General features: G+C 34.3%; 1 protein-coding gene across 2 annotated transcripts in view; it reads left to right on the plus strand.

Annotated features, from left to right (window-relative positions):
• LOC107043028 (protein no-on-transient A) overlaps nucleotides 1-15492 on the plus strand; it is a 38152-nt gene that overhangs the window by 9325 nt on the left and 13335 nt on the right. Inside the window, exons 4-9 of one of the 2 annotated variants that reach the window (XM_015264328.1) lie at nucleotides 1803-2104; nucleotides 3013-3305; nucleotides 3829-4019; nucleotides 4895-4976; nucleotides 5304-5323; nucleotides 8969-10240. In XM_015264328.1, the coding sequence (XP_015119814.1) occupies nucleotides 1803-2104; nucleotides 3013-3305; nucleotides 3829-4019; nucleotides 4895-4976; nucleotides 5304-5323; nucleotides 8969-9229 (1149 nt within the window). In that variant the 3' untranslated portion in view covers nucleotides 9230-10240. Of the gene's footprint in view, nucleotides 1-1802; nucleotides 2105-3012; nucleotides 3306-3828; nucleotides 4020-4894; nucleotides 4977-5303; nucleotides 5324-8968; nucleotides 10241-15492 lie in introns of those variants that run through there. The other variant, XR_001461203.1, reaches the window with a different exon arrangement.

Genomic DNA, 15492 nt, shown 5'->3' on the forward strand with positions numbered 1-15492 from the left:
GATCGCACCATTCTACCCGGCCGGGATTTGAACACGGAACCTTTCGCATATGAGGCAACGAACTTACCCACTGCGCCAAGCCGCCGGACGTAATGTCATGTGTTGAGAATGCAAATTCCCGCAAATAATTTTGTCCATCAAGCGTTGCTTGAGTGACAATCTTGCTGAGCTTAATTACATTGAACTCATTTCTTCGTGTTGAAACTTTCTCTGCTGAGTTATCAAACGACTTTCTCGTTTGCCGTCGCAGCGGTATTTTCACATGAGAGAGCAAATATGCGTCACTTTTTATTTGCCCAATCGGCGGAAAGTTGTAGTGGAAGAAAAATGTTTGTAAACAGAATTTCCAGTTATATATTCCACAATATCTCGAAATTATTGTGATTTAACTATTTCACTTAGGTTTACGTTCATCTGAATTTCATTAATTCCAATCTAGTTTAGTAAAATTTGATATTTATTGAGGTGAATGTCCCAGTAGTAGAACATACAAAAAGAAACATGTTTTTTTCATGAGCGAAAAGAAATCACTTTGAATGTATCAATTTGCTTCCATCAGTGGGCTGCTAAAATGTGGTACCAAATAATAAATTACAGAAAATACGCTGAATTATTCAAAGAAGTTAGAAAAAAACGCAATATAGTCTTTCAATTTAATTTAAAAAGAAAAATAGTCTTCCAATAACATATTTCACCGAATAGTCTGCCCCACGTCAATATATTAAATTGATTAGGTTGGATGTCCACATTTGGGAGAACACACTCGTTAAGTAATAGATTATATCTATTACAAAGGAGGGTGGCGCAGCCCCCAATGGGGGNGGCTGCGAGAAAAACACTAAATACACAGAAGAAAAATAAGTTGATATCTCGATTTTTACACAAGATAATACAGAAAAATGAGAATATCTCGAAAACTTTGTGTAAACACGGATACATATGTTCTAATTGATTTAGATACAAGACATCGAAACGAATATTTTGAAAAAAAAATCTAAATCGGTCCACGATTGAGCTGAAATTTTGCACCGGGTTAGTCCTCATTAAGTCCTATGATTTGACAAAATTTCAGGTTTTTGGAGTTACTTTAGCCGCTTAATTACTCAATTTTCTAAAAATTGATCACTGAGAAGGTGGCGGTGGACATGAAATGTAAAAATACGAAGTTTGGTCTGGCCATTCTACATCATTTTCAATAAAAATTAGAGAATTTGAAAATTGAACAATTACAATACTTCCATTAGGAAGCAAAACGGAAGAGTAAAAATAATTTGTCGATTTTGGCAACTGTCAAAAAAAAAACAACGCTTTCATAAAACAATTCTACCGAATTTCTATGGGAACTACAAGTTGAGCTCGAGCCCGAGCGGTTCCTAAGATATGCAACCTTTTAAGTAAATATATTTCTTCAAATATTTCATGAGCTACTTGACAGATTTCAATTTTTTTCACAATACTCGTCTTGGCCGCCACTGTCTGGATCAATGAAAATATATGGATCCTTTCATACAAAGTTTTCGAGGTATTCTCGTTTTTTGGCACTCCTAGACGATAGGCGTCAGTTAGCGGGACTTACTGATGAAAACATTATTCTACTCCTGGATATGGTCTCTTAACATTATTATAAAATTTGTTGCATTCACAATATTCTCATTAAAATGATTAAACAAATTACCGTTTGAGTTATTATGATAATAATCCCTGGCTGCTTTTTTAAAGTGATGATTCAATCATCTCTAATTTAGTTTTCCTTGATCCAGGATGACAAAAATTTATCAAATTTGTTCCTTTTTCGTTCTCAGGACTTCAGAGCTAATGCCGAGAAAGCAAAACACGAGTTGGACGGTTTGAAAAGGGGAGCACGAGCAATGAAAGTGAGATTTGCCCCTCATTCATCAGCGATCAAAGTAAAGAATCTCACACCACATGTATCCAATGAACTTTTGGAGAAATCATTCAGCGTTTTCGGTGACATCGAGAGGGCTATTGTTGTCGTTGATGACAGGGGACGTCCCACTGGGGAGGGCATCGTGGAATTCGCTAAGAAACCATCAGCACAGAACGCTATTCGCAAATGCACAGAGAGCTGCTTCTTCCTCACTGCGTAAGCATCAATTTTAATTTGAAATAATTTCTCAATTGACTTTACGTTCTGACCAGCTGCAATCGTACATGAAAAAATTGTTTGTTGATAATTTTTATCAATTACAACAAATGTCTCTTGATATTTTTCTGAAATTACCCACTGAGATTTACATGATGAATTCATGGTGAATAGTATGGGAGAAGAGATGGGAAATCAGTGGGAAAATTTCACTGGTGATTGAGAAAAAAAAATCCAATTTGCGTACCTAAGTTACTGATTTTAGGAAATAATAATATATAATAATATATAATAATATATATAATATATATAATATATATATAGTCTAATATATATATTACTAATATAGTCTGGTAATATACTTTTAATAATAAGGCATTTATAAACATGAATAAATTCACCAATGAACAAGGAAAATAATCAATTCAAGAACGAGAATGTAGGAATGTCTGTTAGACAGACCTGAAATTCAGGGGTTTTTATGGGAAAGTAGTAACATTTTTCATTGTATTAAATTGTCAGCAAACCCCAACGCCACGCTTGTTTGAATCAAAAAATGATCTACAAGTGCCATTTAATTATTTAAACTGGGGAAAATTGAGGATTAGTCCCGACTAGGAAGCATAATTAGACGAACAAATGTCGAATTGTGTGCCAAAGTACTGGATACATTAATATCAGACAATTAAACACATGTTCCATCCTCACACATAGTCATCTTCTAGAGCAACATGATTGCCTGAGATGACTCGATTGGAGAAATACGATTTTGAAAATATAAATACTTCTGTCACTTTTTTCAATCATGGAAAAGCCCTATTTTTGGCAACTGAATCGACATTCTTAAAAATTAGTGAGATGGGAATTCTGCCATTTACGATGGGAAACTTTTTCATTGTGATTTTTAGATCACTGCGACCAGTCGTGGTAGAACCATTTGAGCAGCAGGATGACATAGACGGTTATCCAGACAAAAACATCCAAAAGAAGCCAGAATACTACAAAGCCCGTGATGTTGGCCCCAGATTCGCACAACTTGGCAGTTTTGAACATGAGTATGGTACTAGATGGAAGCAGCTTCATGAATTGTACAAACAGAAGGAGGAAGCCCTCAAGAGGGAGATGATTATGGAGGAGGAAAAGTTGGAGGCTCAGATGGAGTTTGCAAGATACGAGCATGAAACTGAACTGCTTCGAGAACGTAAGTTCATTCCTTAATTAAATGAAATTTACAGCTAAGTAATCGAATCACTTGAGCAGAGTAATTCTTTACGAATTATTCTAAAGATATATCTGAAATAAGGAAATTGAAGAGAAATTTCGAACGAACTTTATATAGTTCAGAGACTTTTCTTCAGAAACAAATGTCACCTGACGTTTTTTTTTATTTTTCCGCTTTTGCGGATTTTTAGAATAAATTGCAAATAGATTCGGCAATTTTTACGATTAAAATAAATTGTCTCTTCAAATTGTTTATTAACCCCAACGCCACGCTTGTTCGAGTAATTATTCCTCAGCAAGTGCCATATTTCAAAACAAAACTTGGGGAATAGCAAATCCTTTCTAGGAAGCACGATTGGATATTAAATACCTTTACGTGTGCTGAAATACTGGATACAATTTATTACAATTTATAATTATTGAGAAGTAGCAACTAATTGCAGTCACTCCTTGCGATGATTCTCTTGATTCAAATTAATCCATAAATTTTGCCAACTCCGCAGAATTGAGAATGAGAGAGGCAGACCGTGAACGCCAGAAACGTGAATGGGAAATGAAAGAGCGTCACGCTGAGGAACAGAGGTCACGTGAGGAGGAAGTCAGGAGACGTCAACAAGAGGAGATGACACTTCGTATTCACCGACAAGAGGAGGAATTGCACAGACGTCAGCAGGAGAATAATTTGTTTATGCAGGTGTGTTGAATTGTCGAAAAGAAAAACTTTCTCTAGATTTTCTTTTGTAAATTTTCATTTCATAAGGATATCGAAGTATTTTTACAGTTCGGTACAGATTACACTGTAGATTCAACAATTTACAATCACCAAATTTATCAATTAAATTGCGTGAGAAAAATTTGGAATATATCATGAATATTCGGCGTCATTAAAATTACATTTTGCATAGGATTATTATTTTTTAAAACATTCGTTGTTTATAAATATATAATTGAAATTGTTTAAACTTTCGGAAACCTTATTGTTTTAGGCATGAAGTCGATTTCTGGCAAAATTCTGAATATGAAAAAGTTGTTACGATTCCGAACAAATGGGTTTTATGGTGGAAAATGGATTGTTTATAAATTATTTCTAGAAAATGCTCGTAATTTCCAAAAATTGTAATTTTAAAATTATCCATTAATCTTCCTCCAAACGTAAACGTTCCAATTTTTTCAGAATTTTAAAATGTTTTCTAACGATTCAATATCGAGTTTAAAATTCCGACCTGCAAAATTTAAACAAAACCATTGTAATGTTCTCGGAAACTTGGGGCTCAAATGAAAGCTCTGATGTTCGACTACAAAAGTGAAAAAACATTTCTCTGGAGAAAAAATAGCTAAAGTACTAGGATATCCTTAAGAAAAATGACTGATCAATAAATTTGTGAAATGATTAAAAACATTACCGTTTGATTATCATCATGATAATAACCCACGGCTGCTTTTTCAAGTTATGATCACAAACTAATGAAAAGTGTTTTCAGTAAGACGAAAATTAATTCATAGCAAAAATTGAAAAAAAAATTTTTTCTCAAAATCTCAATTTTCACAATTTTGTGTTTATTTTTATAGGAACAAGCAATGAGAGGCACTGGTAATAAGAACTACGATGCCGTTCAGAATAATGATCGTGACGCTTACAATGGTCCTGACGGTAAGAAATTTGTCTCACAATTTTTCCAAATATTCACAGAGCAAGAAAAATGATTTCACTTGAAACAAAAAGAAAGAAATCGATCAATTTCCTTCCAAATTTTTTTTTTTTTTTTTTTAAATGTATCGTGAATTTAGGGACATGACAAAATTTTTTAAAAGCACTTGTTTCTTCAATATTTCCCTAAAATTCAAAGATATGGGTAAAAACTCCCTTGAGGTTGAATTTAATTGATTTATAGATTGAAAATTACAATTTATCATCTTCCGAAGACTGAGTATTCTCGTCTTTTTTACTAATTACGACATTGTTTCCTCTTGTTCACAGGTGGAAACAACTTGCCAGTGGTAATGTATTCTAAATTTTCTTCTCACTAACTTCTTTCGAAAAACTCTTGAATTAAATTTGACTCTTCATTTTTTTTCATTTTCTTTTCGATACTAATTGTTTTTCTTTTTTTTTTTAATCTTACAAATTCAAAGTCCATCACTGCTAATGTATTGATTAAACCTCAGATATGAACGTGGTGCCTTCAAAAGGATCTCAAACACTTTTCTTACAACTGAAATTTAGAAAAAAAAGTGGAACATTATTCGGTTTTTATTTCAAAAAGTCTGTAGAGAAGAATCAATCATCTTTCCTGCAGTAAGACTTTGACAATAGGAGAAAATTCTATTGCATGAACACTCTCACGACAGAATAGCTGTAATCATTCTTGTAAATTAAGGGATTATTCAACTGTTGGTGGATTACTGGTCACAGAGTTCTAATGTCTGCATTATTGCTTGTAAAAACGAAAAAAAATGTTAATTTCTTGTCCTTTGAATGATACGAATTGAATTAGAGCATTGACGCATGGAGATATCCTCGAACACCCGCTATAAGAAGTTAATTTAATTTATAAGATGAGTATGCTGCAAACTAAAAGAAAAATTAATGTTAAGGTGACGGTAACTACAACAAATTGAAATTGCACTTACACACTTGATGAAAATGAGCAAAAAAAATCCCACATATTCTAGATTATCGGTGGGATAATTAAATATCATTGATATTTCATCTCCATAAAAATATATTGTTTATTGAGAAAATGAAAACTTATGCCGTAAAATTAGCTACTAGGATTAGAAATATCTACAAAACTACATATGCTTTATGTAGTGGTTCTCCTTAGAACACAACTTCACTTTAGAAATAATTTTTTATTCGATTTTCTTTAATTCATCGATAAATTCAATCATAACATGACAATCGAAGTCATTCAATTGACATGAATTTGTCCATTACGAGAAAAAAAAATAGTTTCTCATAAATGATAATTAACAATATGAAATATTCATAGTGATAGAACCCGAGGTAATTAGCACAATATATGAAATTGTTACCGTTACCTTGATTTCTGAAACACTGAAATCAAAAGAGCGAATGAAATTCGCTACGAAATTTTAATCTATTCTCGTAAATACCCACGTCAAGTCCATCAGTCAGCTATCATTGATTTAACCACCCCTAAATGTTCAAGATGGCTGCACTAGTGGTACTAAGAATATCTAAGACAACTGAATTTTTAGACGGGAAGGGATTGAAAAAAAAGATCGTTAAGGTGATGCCTTCAACCTGGAACTTCTCGAAAGTTCCGGTATTCTTGCGATTTTCCATCATTGCGCAGAAACACCCTGAGGGAGACCTATTATATTCATTCTTTCCTCTATAAAAAGAACCAAGGATGTGCAGAAAAGCATATAAAAAACAAACATCTCCTGTAAACGAATCCAATCCAAATGAATCAATCGACCCCGATGATTATTCCTCCCTCCTTCAACGTGAAAAAGAAAAATACTTGAATCATTTCTATTCATAATGTGTCTCGAAAGATTACTCCATGTGAATGCAGACAAGAGACTCTGTTGTGTTTTACGCTTATTATTTTATTGAATATTACGTCAATTATGAACATCGAAAATTCTCACAGATTAACAAAGTATAGAACAAAAAGGAGAGATTTTAAAAATTTGAAAATTTTTCAGTTTCAATTTTCTAAATTAATCGAAGTTGTGAAATTCAGATGAATGCATTAAGAAATCCTGATCAAATTTCTTCAATCATTGTCTGAATGATTCAAGCTTTGATATCTCATCGAATGGTGAATGTGATTAATTAGATTCTCACGCGATATTCTTACAAAATATGCAATTATCTCGGAAAGGAGTGATTTTAGAACAAAATAAGAGCAAGAAATTTCCAAAAAGAAAGCCTCGACATTTCTTTAGCTGAGAAGAAAAGAGAAAATGTTTTCAAACAAGTCTGGTTCGAATAAAAAAAAAAGTTGATAATTATCATGAAAAACAATAAAAATAAATAAAATTTGGAGGGTGTCCTGAGATGAAAAATTTTTGTGGTAAAAATACGTTTAGTTGCTCTAAAAAATTATTATTCTCTTTGCAAGTGAACAATCTTATTTTTATCACTGCCTTGGTTTTTATTTATGTCCTGGGATAATAATAACCCCCCAAGGACAACCCGAAAATAATGACATGATTTATCCAACCTAGAAGAAATACAAAATGTATATTCAAAAAGTTGAACAATTTCAGTAAAGAAGTAATTATTCTATACTATCATACATATTTTGCTCCAAGAGCGAGTAATTTTTCGTTTCAGCTACCCAATACTCTAAGATGAATAATGAACCCTTAAGGATATCCAAGTACTTTGGCTATTTTTTCTCCAGTTAAATTCTTTTCTACTTTTGCATTCAAACATCAGAGCGTTTATTTAAGTACCATTTAAACTCCAGTTTCCAGACATTTTACAATGATTTTATTATTTAAACTTTGCAGGTCTGAGTTTGAATCTCGATATTGAACCGTTAGAAAACATTTTAAAAGTCAGAAACAAAATTAGAAAGTTTATTTTTGGAGGAAGATTGATGAAATAATTAAAAAATTGCAATTGTTGAAAATTTCGAGCATTTTCTGTGAATAATTTATAAACAATCAATTTTCCATCATAAAAGTTTGTTGGGAATCGTAACAAATTTATTCATATTCAGAATTTTACTAGAAATTCGAAAGTTTCAATAATTTCAATTATTCATTTATAAACAGCGAATGTTTAGAAAAATTCTGTGCAAAATGTTATTTTAATGACGCTGAACACTGATGATTTTTTTTTCAAATTTATCTCACGCAATTTAATTAACAAATTTGTCTGTATCAAACTGTACAAGATACTTGGATATCCTTAAATGAAATAATCATGATAATATGATAGCGATTCTGTCATTAAGGAAAAAAACTCTTCATTAACTTTCTTTTGTGAGAGTTATTTTCATCCTAAAAAGGCATTTGCTAGTGATCTGCCTCTAGATTAAAATATTTCGTTGTTGAAAATAGAGCGATTATTCATGTTCTGAACGGTCGTATCTTATATTAAAACAATTTCTAATCTGGCTATTATCAACTTGCGACTTTTGGCAAAAAAAAATTGTTTCAAAACGTTCTTTTTCTGTCAATGTTCGATCACTAATTTTCAGGACAATTTCACAATCGTCAACTTTGTCTGGTTCATTCAGTTTTAACGTGAATTACTCCAACCACTTTTTTAATCTGTGAGCATAAAATCTAACTGATAATTCTCACCAAATCTGAGAAACAATGATAATCCTGTAAATTAGCGCGGTTACGATCCGCGAAAATGCTCCACTGATCTTGACTCAAATAATTCTAACATTATTTTTTCCCCTTTCTTTTCTATGTGATATGACGAAAATTGAACGATGACTTCTGCTGCTGTCAAACAATGGATGCTCGCCCATAAAAAAAAATGTGATGAACAAAAAAACATGGTGCATAAACCAAAACAAAAACCATAAACAAACGTCAACAAAATTCGATAATCATTGCATCTAAAAATCGAATCGTGTTCTTGAAAAAAAAACAATCAATTGAATGAATCACACAATTTAATTGATAAAAAAACGAAATATTCAGGATCCAAAGTCATTTATGGATGCATATAACAATATGGACCGCGCAACTCGCGGTGGGGGTTACAATGACGACCGTGGTGGACCGATAATGGATTTGATGGATATGAGGGTTGATATGGGCACCATGGGTAGTAATCGTGGAAACAGTGGTGGTGGTGGTGGAAATGCAGGTGCAGGAGTCTGTGGCGGTGCTGGTCGTTGGCAGGGTGCTAATGACCGTAACCGCCAGGAAGATTATCCTAACAAAAGGAGACGCTACTGAATAATCAGTATTAGAATTTATTCATTCTTATTTCAACAAAAAATAACAGACCATTGAAAATCTAAATCCCTCCTCACACGAACAATCAATTGAAGTTATTTTAATCAATCGACGTTTTACTTCACCAATAATTTTACGACAGAAAATTTTAAGAATAGGATGAAGTAACGAGTGAAGTACTGCTCGGTACTGTTAATTCAATCTTAAATTATTCTAACCCCGTGAAGTCTTCGATACGAAACAAGAACTTGAAACATTTCGCTTTCATGTGAGGAATATTCCTATTCTGATTTCAGTTGTATTTCTTCGCACAATGAAAGCATATACTTAAGTGCTTATGTATATGATATTCAAGCTAATCCTCGATTGTATTATTTACAATTATTTGAAAAATTGTTCTCTGTAGCCAGTAGAAAACGTCCTACCATGAATTTCCATAGATTATTAGGGCTTGGTTTACAATTAGTGTAACCATTAAATCCTTCAGTTGCAATATGGAAATTATTTCCCACTTACTCCGAAAATTCACTAAATTTAATCATTAGTCTTTCCATATCAGTCCATCTTGACGCACTTTTCCACGAATAATAATAATAATAATAATAATTGTTTAATTTAATGAATGACTTCATCGTTTCTTTTCACTTAAATCACAAAAATACTAAAATTATTGATGTATTTACGATACTAAGGTATTTGTCTACGTAATATTTAACATAAGTAATACGAGTTTCAGCCTGCATGATTTCCCAAGGGGAATGTACTATATCATATGTGGATTGATGTATATCCCTAGGGACATACAATCGCATATGAATGTGGCAGATGGGTTGAATCGTAAAAATCAACTCCAGATTTTCTTTTTCTTATTCAGAAATGAATATAGAGGGCTGAAATGGGAATGTTGATTCTATTGATCAACGTTCGTTAATGTCTGTATGTGTGAAGTATCTTAATCATATAGCATAATTTTCATGAATAAACATTTTGAAAAGCATTCGCCCACTTGAATGAAATTGTCTATTTAATGATAGGGGTGAGGGAATCAGTCAGAAGCAGAGGGCTTATTGAGGAGAGTTGAGGGGATGTTGAAGATCACGAACACTGTTAGAAAAACAACGAAATTTCATGGACAGTCGACTACTAATTTTCAGGATAGTGACACTGAATGCGATTTAGGAGAAAAATAATAATGAAATTTCAGGTTTCACTGAAGTTTCAATAAAATTGCAGAATTTTAAGGAGCATAAAGATGAGAATTCCGCAATTTATTTAATTTCCAATCTAACATGAATATTCAGTGCCAAATTACATAGAATTTTCTGTGAATTTGAAATTTCATGATTTTCTCCCTCTAAATCGTATTCAGTGTCACTATCCTGAAAATTCCAGAATGTATTTACTAGAATTGTCTGGTTTTCGATTTATTTTCGGGGAAAAATGGAACTGAAATTTACAGTTCTCTTTGATTTTTCCACGAAATTCTGAATTTTCAATGACGAAATCCCTTGACATTTCAGTGGTATTTCAATTCGATAAAAATTTCCAAAAAGTATACCAGAAATTCCAGACAAAAATTTTTAACAGTGAAGATTATTTATTACAGGGTTTATAATCGTTTCAGATGAGAATCGGTTTTTCTCCTTTCGAAGAATAAACTGTCCGTCAAACAGTTTTAGTCTCAATCTTGACTATTTCCAATACAAAATCGCAAGTGTGTTGAAGTGGTAAATCGGAATAAGTTGATTCGTCTCATTCCGTTGTTTCTGAAATTATTTTTCGAACTAGTTATTTTAGGAGGAAAACTCGAGACCTTTTTTGGAGACGATTTTCTCATCTGCAAAAGAGATCTTGTAACATTTTGCCCTAAAATCCTTTATTTTCGAGATAATTGGCGAAGATTTATTTGGTCATAAAAATTGATGAACATGCGAAACTTGCATTCTATATATTCTATATGGAATGCAAGTTCATGCTGTTGACAAAATTTTGGGTCTAATAGTGTACGATCCGTCGGAATCAAACGAAATTAATCAACTAAATTCAGGGTGAATATTTGATGAATATCTTCAAAACTAAAGGAGATCGAAGAATTTTCCTGATTGAGAAATTCTTTAGAGGAATTCTAGCTCCTGTTCGGGAAAAAGAGCAAAATCCATCGGGGATGAAAAAATTATAGTGCTGTTAAGTAAAATTTTCCGGGATTTCTGGGAAAAATTTCATATCAATAAAACAAAAGTTATTGTGCCAGCACTAAAATTTTCCTAAAGGATTTTTCTCCGTGTGTCTTCCTTGAATTCCAAAATTTTCAGCAAGATTTGAGTCCTCAGCAAAAATAATTTCGACCTCGGAATTATTACCCATTATCGGATTATCAAACAACCAAATCGAATGTCAATGAAAGTTGAATTCAATTGAGATTCAGTATTTCATTGAAATGGTGGGGCGGTACTCTTGAAGGTAGTTGGTGCAATAATCTCGGCGAGAAGTCACTCCTTATAAATTTCAGATGAAAATCATAAATACCCAATCGACTTCTGTTTTGTTATTTTTAAGTTCTTTTTCAACTAAGTATATGTGGACGTCAGGTGTATTTATGTAAACTGGATGAAAATTCTATATTCCTCGAGACCGTCCATCTATTGGCCCTAGCTCTAGTTGATTGAGTATCTGGGCGATATTCCACTTTTCCCTCATTTAACCCTAGTTTGGTCAGCATATGACAACTTGCGACTTCGGTCACCCCCGCAGGGAATCGCCGCCGTGTTATTTAGGCCCGAGCGTTGCCGAATTCACTCTATACTGCCCGGACGCGTTTAGCGAGACTTTGGCAACGTCGCACAACGGGCAATTTAATTTAACACGGGAAAAAATTGCCCGTTTGTTAGAAATAATTTTTTTTCTCCAGGAATTGTGGATATAAATAATTTAAAAAAATATAATTTTCTAGACACTTGAATTGACGCAATCCAATTTTTTAGGATTTTTCCGCTCAGCCAGTCAATGGTAAGAAAAAAAAATCGACCTTCTGCGGCGTTTCCTTCCTATGATGACCAAACTGGGGTTAATTATTCTTCTCTTCATTTTTTCCACTTCAAATTATTTTTTCCTACTTCATGTATTCTTTCAGGCCTAGAAATCCTTTTATGAAGTTCCATATTTCCTTAACCTATTAGCTATTGGTCTGTTTGTAATTCGCGAAAAATTCTGTAGCAATTCATCAGTGTTCCTTAGAATGTGGTATAAAAAAACAAATTGATATAATTCCCAGCGAATAATTTGCATTTTTCGTTAACCAAAATGTCGATGAAAATCGTGGAGAGAGTTGGGGCCGGAGGGTTAAGTACCTGCGAAATGATTAAGTACAAACTCGATGTACTTAGGAATTAATCCATCTTCAAAGTCTCATTACCTTAAGTACTTAGTACTGGAAAACAGTCTAGGTACTGAGAAGCAGAATATTTAGTATCTAATCACTTCCCAAATAGATAGCCCTTGCCTTTGCACTTAGGTGCTTCGGTGCATCCAAGTATCTGAAAGTATATATATTTTCTTAAGTGTAATAAATCCTTTGTCTTTTGAAAACCACAACGGATTTCAATAAGATATTTACTATTAATCAGTTTAGGTCTCCTGTGTGCTATAATAATTGTGCTAAGTTGTATAAAAGATGATACACCATAGAAAACTCCTTAATTTTTTGGTGATTTTGCTATGAAATAATGGAATTGTAAAAAAAATCAAATAGTTGCGGATTATTTCAACAATTCCATCAAAGCTCCCGGTTTTACAATGGAGTCTTCCTATAATTTCGGCTTTGGGGCTAATAATTATGCGTACTGAAACTCTTCCGTGAAGGGGGTGACTTGGGAATAGAGAACACACGCCGGGTGGCAGCGAAAAGTCTCCTACAGCGCGTTCAGATCGCGCAGAGGGGCACACACACTTGACACTACACATTCACGAACTCAGTGGTGGGAGAAAACAACTTCCCCTACCGAAATCACAGAGAGCATGAATGATAGGAAAACTGCTGTAAGTGTTAAATCCATTGGCAACTCAGTACTTAGATAGTTTCAAGTACCAAGTAACAAAGAGTAACAAAGTACTAAGTACTAATGCATGTACTTGATGGAGGACTGATTCTGAAGCACACGCATACTTGGTACTTTATTCAAGAATTCAAGTACTAATGTGGTTAGTGCATTATCACTGTCTGCGTATATACTACTCCAATATCGTCAAAGCCAGGCCTTTTTATGTGGACGGTCACATCCGTTCATAAGGACAATAAAAACTTTTAGAAACGAGGAACAAATTGTTATTGCTGGTTCACATTCATTGAGTCTGAGTAACTTTTAACTAGTTGTAAACGTACTACACAGGAACCTCTGTAAACAGATGGTCATCCGAATGTCCCGCATTGGTGTAAGCATTCTCTGTTTAAGTCTCCAACTCCTCACGAGTTCATTTCCCATTGATTTTTTGTCACTAGGCCCGACAAAAAATATTGTTCGACACACAGCCGTGAAGAACTTTTCCATCCCGGATGATTATAGAACTCGTTTTCGGCTCGTCCTGTAACCTCATGTTCACCTAAAAAGTTCCTCACGGCCTAGTGTCGAAATGCTCTATAATGTCACGAAGTGAAGAAATATGCTCACACCTTTGAGCTCTAAAAATTGATTTCCACAACTTATATGTTTGATCTGCGATATTGGTCGGTATGTGGAAAAGAAAATATCTCCATGACGGGTTAATTTCACCATATTGATCTACTTTCAAAGCGTAAAATCAGTAGCGAAGCGGTACAACGGTTTATGTCGACTTAGCTCTTATCTGAGTTTTCGAGAAATATCTGCGAATTTACGGGAGTTGACGAGATTTCCGTAACAACCTTTTCTGTAGAGAAAGTTGAGGGCATCAGAGCTTTCATTTGAACCCCATTTGACCCTAAGTTTCTGGATATTTTACAATGATTGTGTTATTTAAATTTTGGATTCTGACTTTTGACCTCGATATTAAAGCGCTAGGGCACATTCAACAATGAATCAATTTGTTAAAAATCGCCAGAACGACCGCTAGAGGACAAACTCAGGGTAAATAGGGAGCCACAAATTCCATCGCTAGGCGTTTGTGCCTCCCCGACGTGTATAAGAAAAAATGAAGAACGTGATTAACGGGCGAGGTAGTCTTGGTATCGTGAAGTAATATGCCGGAGGGGGGGGGGGTTTCATTTACAAAGAGGGGAGGAGGCCGAAAATGTCCCAAAAAAAGCGTAACGTAATTGTTGAATATTTCCCTTAGAAAACATTTTACAAATTTGACACAAAAAATTAGAAAGTTTACTTTCGGAGGATGATTGATGAAATAATTGGAAAAATTTAATTTTTGAAAATTAAGAGCATTTTCTGTGAATAATTTATAAACAATGAATTTCCCACCATAAAAATCGTGTTCAGGATCGTAACAAATTTCTTCATATTTCGAATTTTATTAGGCATCAATTTTATGCCTAAAAAATAAGGTTTCCGAAAATTTAAACCATTTCAATTATTTTTTTATAAACAATGAATGTTTAACAAAGTAATAATTCTGTACAAAATGTAATTTGAATGATACTGAATATTCATGATTTGTTTCAAATTTTCACTACGTAATTTAATTGAAAATTCGATGATTAAAACTGGTTGAATGTATAGTGTGGTCTGGACCAAACTGTGAAAGATACTTGGATATCCTTAAGGATATCGACCCCCTCCACGGGGTTCCCACTTTGTCGTTAGTGAGGGGGCTCGGTCGCGGGCGGTGGGGGTCTTAAGGACTATCGCCGTCCGCGGTTGCTAAGAGGAACCCACCCAATCCATGTGTGTGAGCGGCGTAAGCCATGGCCTCGGCCATACCGTGCCTAAGGATGCGTGGCACAGGGGGAGCTGTGTCGCTAACGGTGCCTCTCAGAAACCTGGGCGACCTCTGAGAGTAGTCTTGGGTGTAACCCACCCGAGACAAGCCAAGCCCTGGGCAATCGCGGCAATGCACCAGGTGAAAACGCTTAACCGCGGTACTCGTGGGACTAAAATGGAAACCAATTTAAAAAATCTTAATATTGAAAAAGCAACTTCGGGTGGGGCCAGCGATGGCGAACACACGAAGTTTGACAAGGCTGACCAGTCTGGTACCAATGTGAATCGGGTCAGACTCAGTGGAGCCCAGAGAAGACGTCGCAAGAGAGCGAAGCTGCATCAAACCTCGGGGGCAATTGC

The sequence above is a fragment of the Diachasma alloeum genome, unplaced genomic scaffold (genome assembly GCF_001412515.2).
Source record: "Diachasma alloeum isolate Michigan unplaced genomic scaffold, Dall2.0 Dall_scaffold_00543, whole genome shotgun sequence".
NCBI classification, from domain to species: domain Eukaryota; kingdom Metazoa; phylum Arthropoda; class Insecta; order Hymenoptera; family Braconidae; genus Diachasma; species Diachasma alloeum.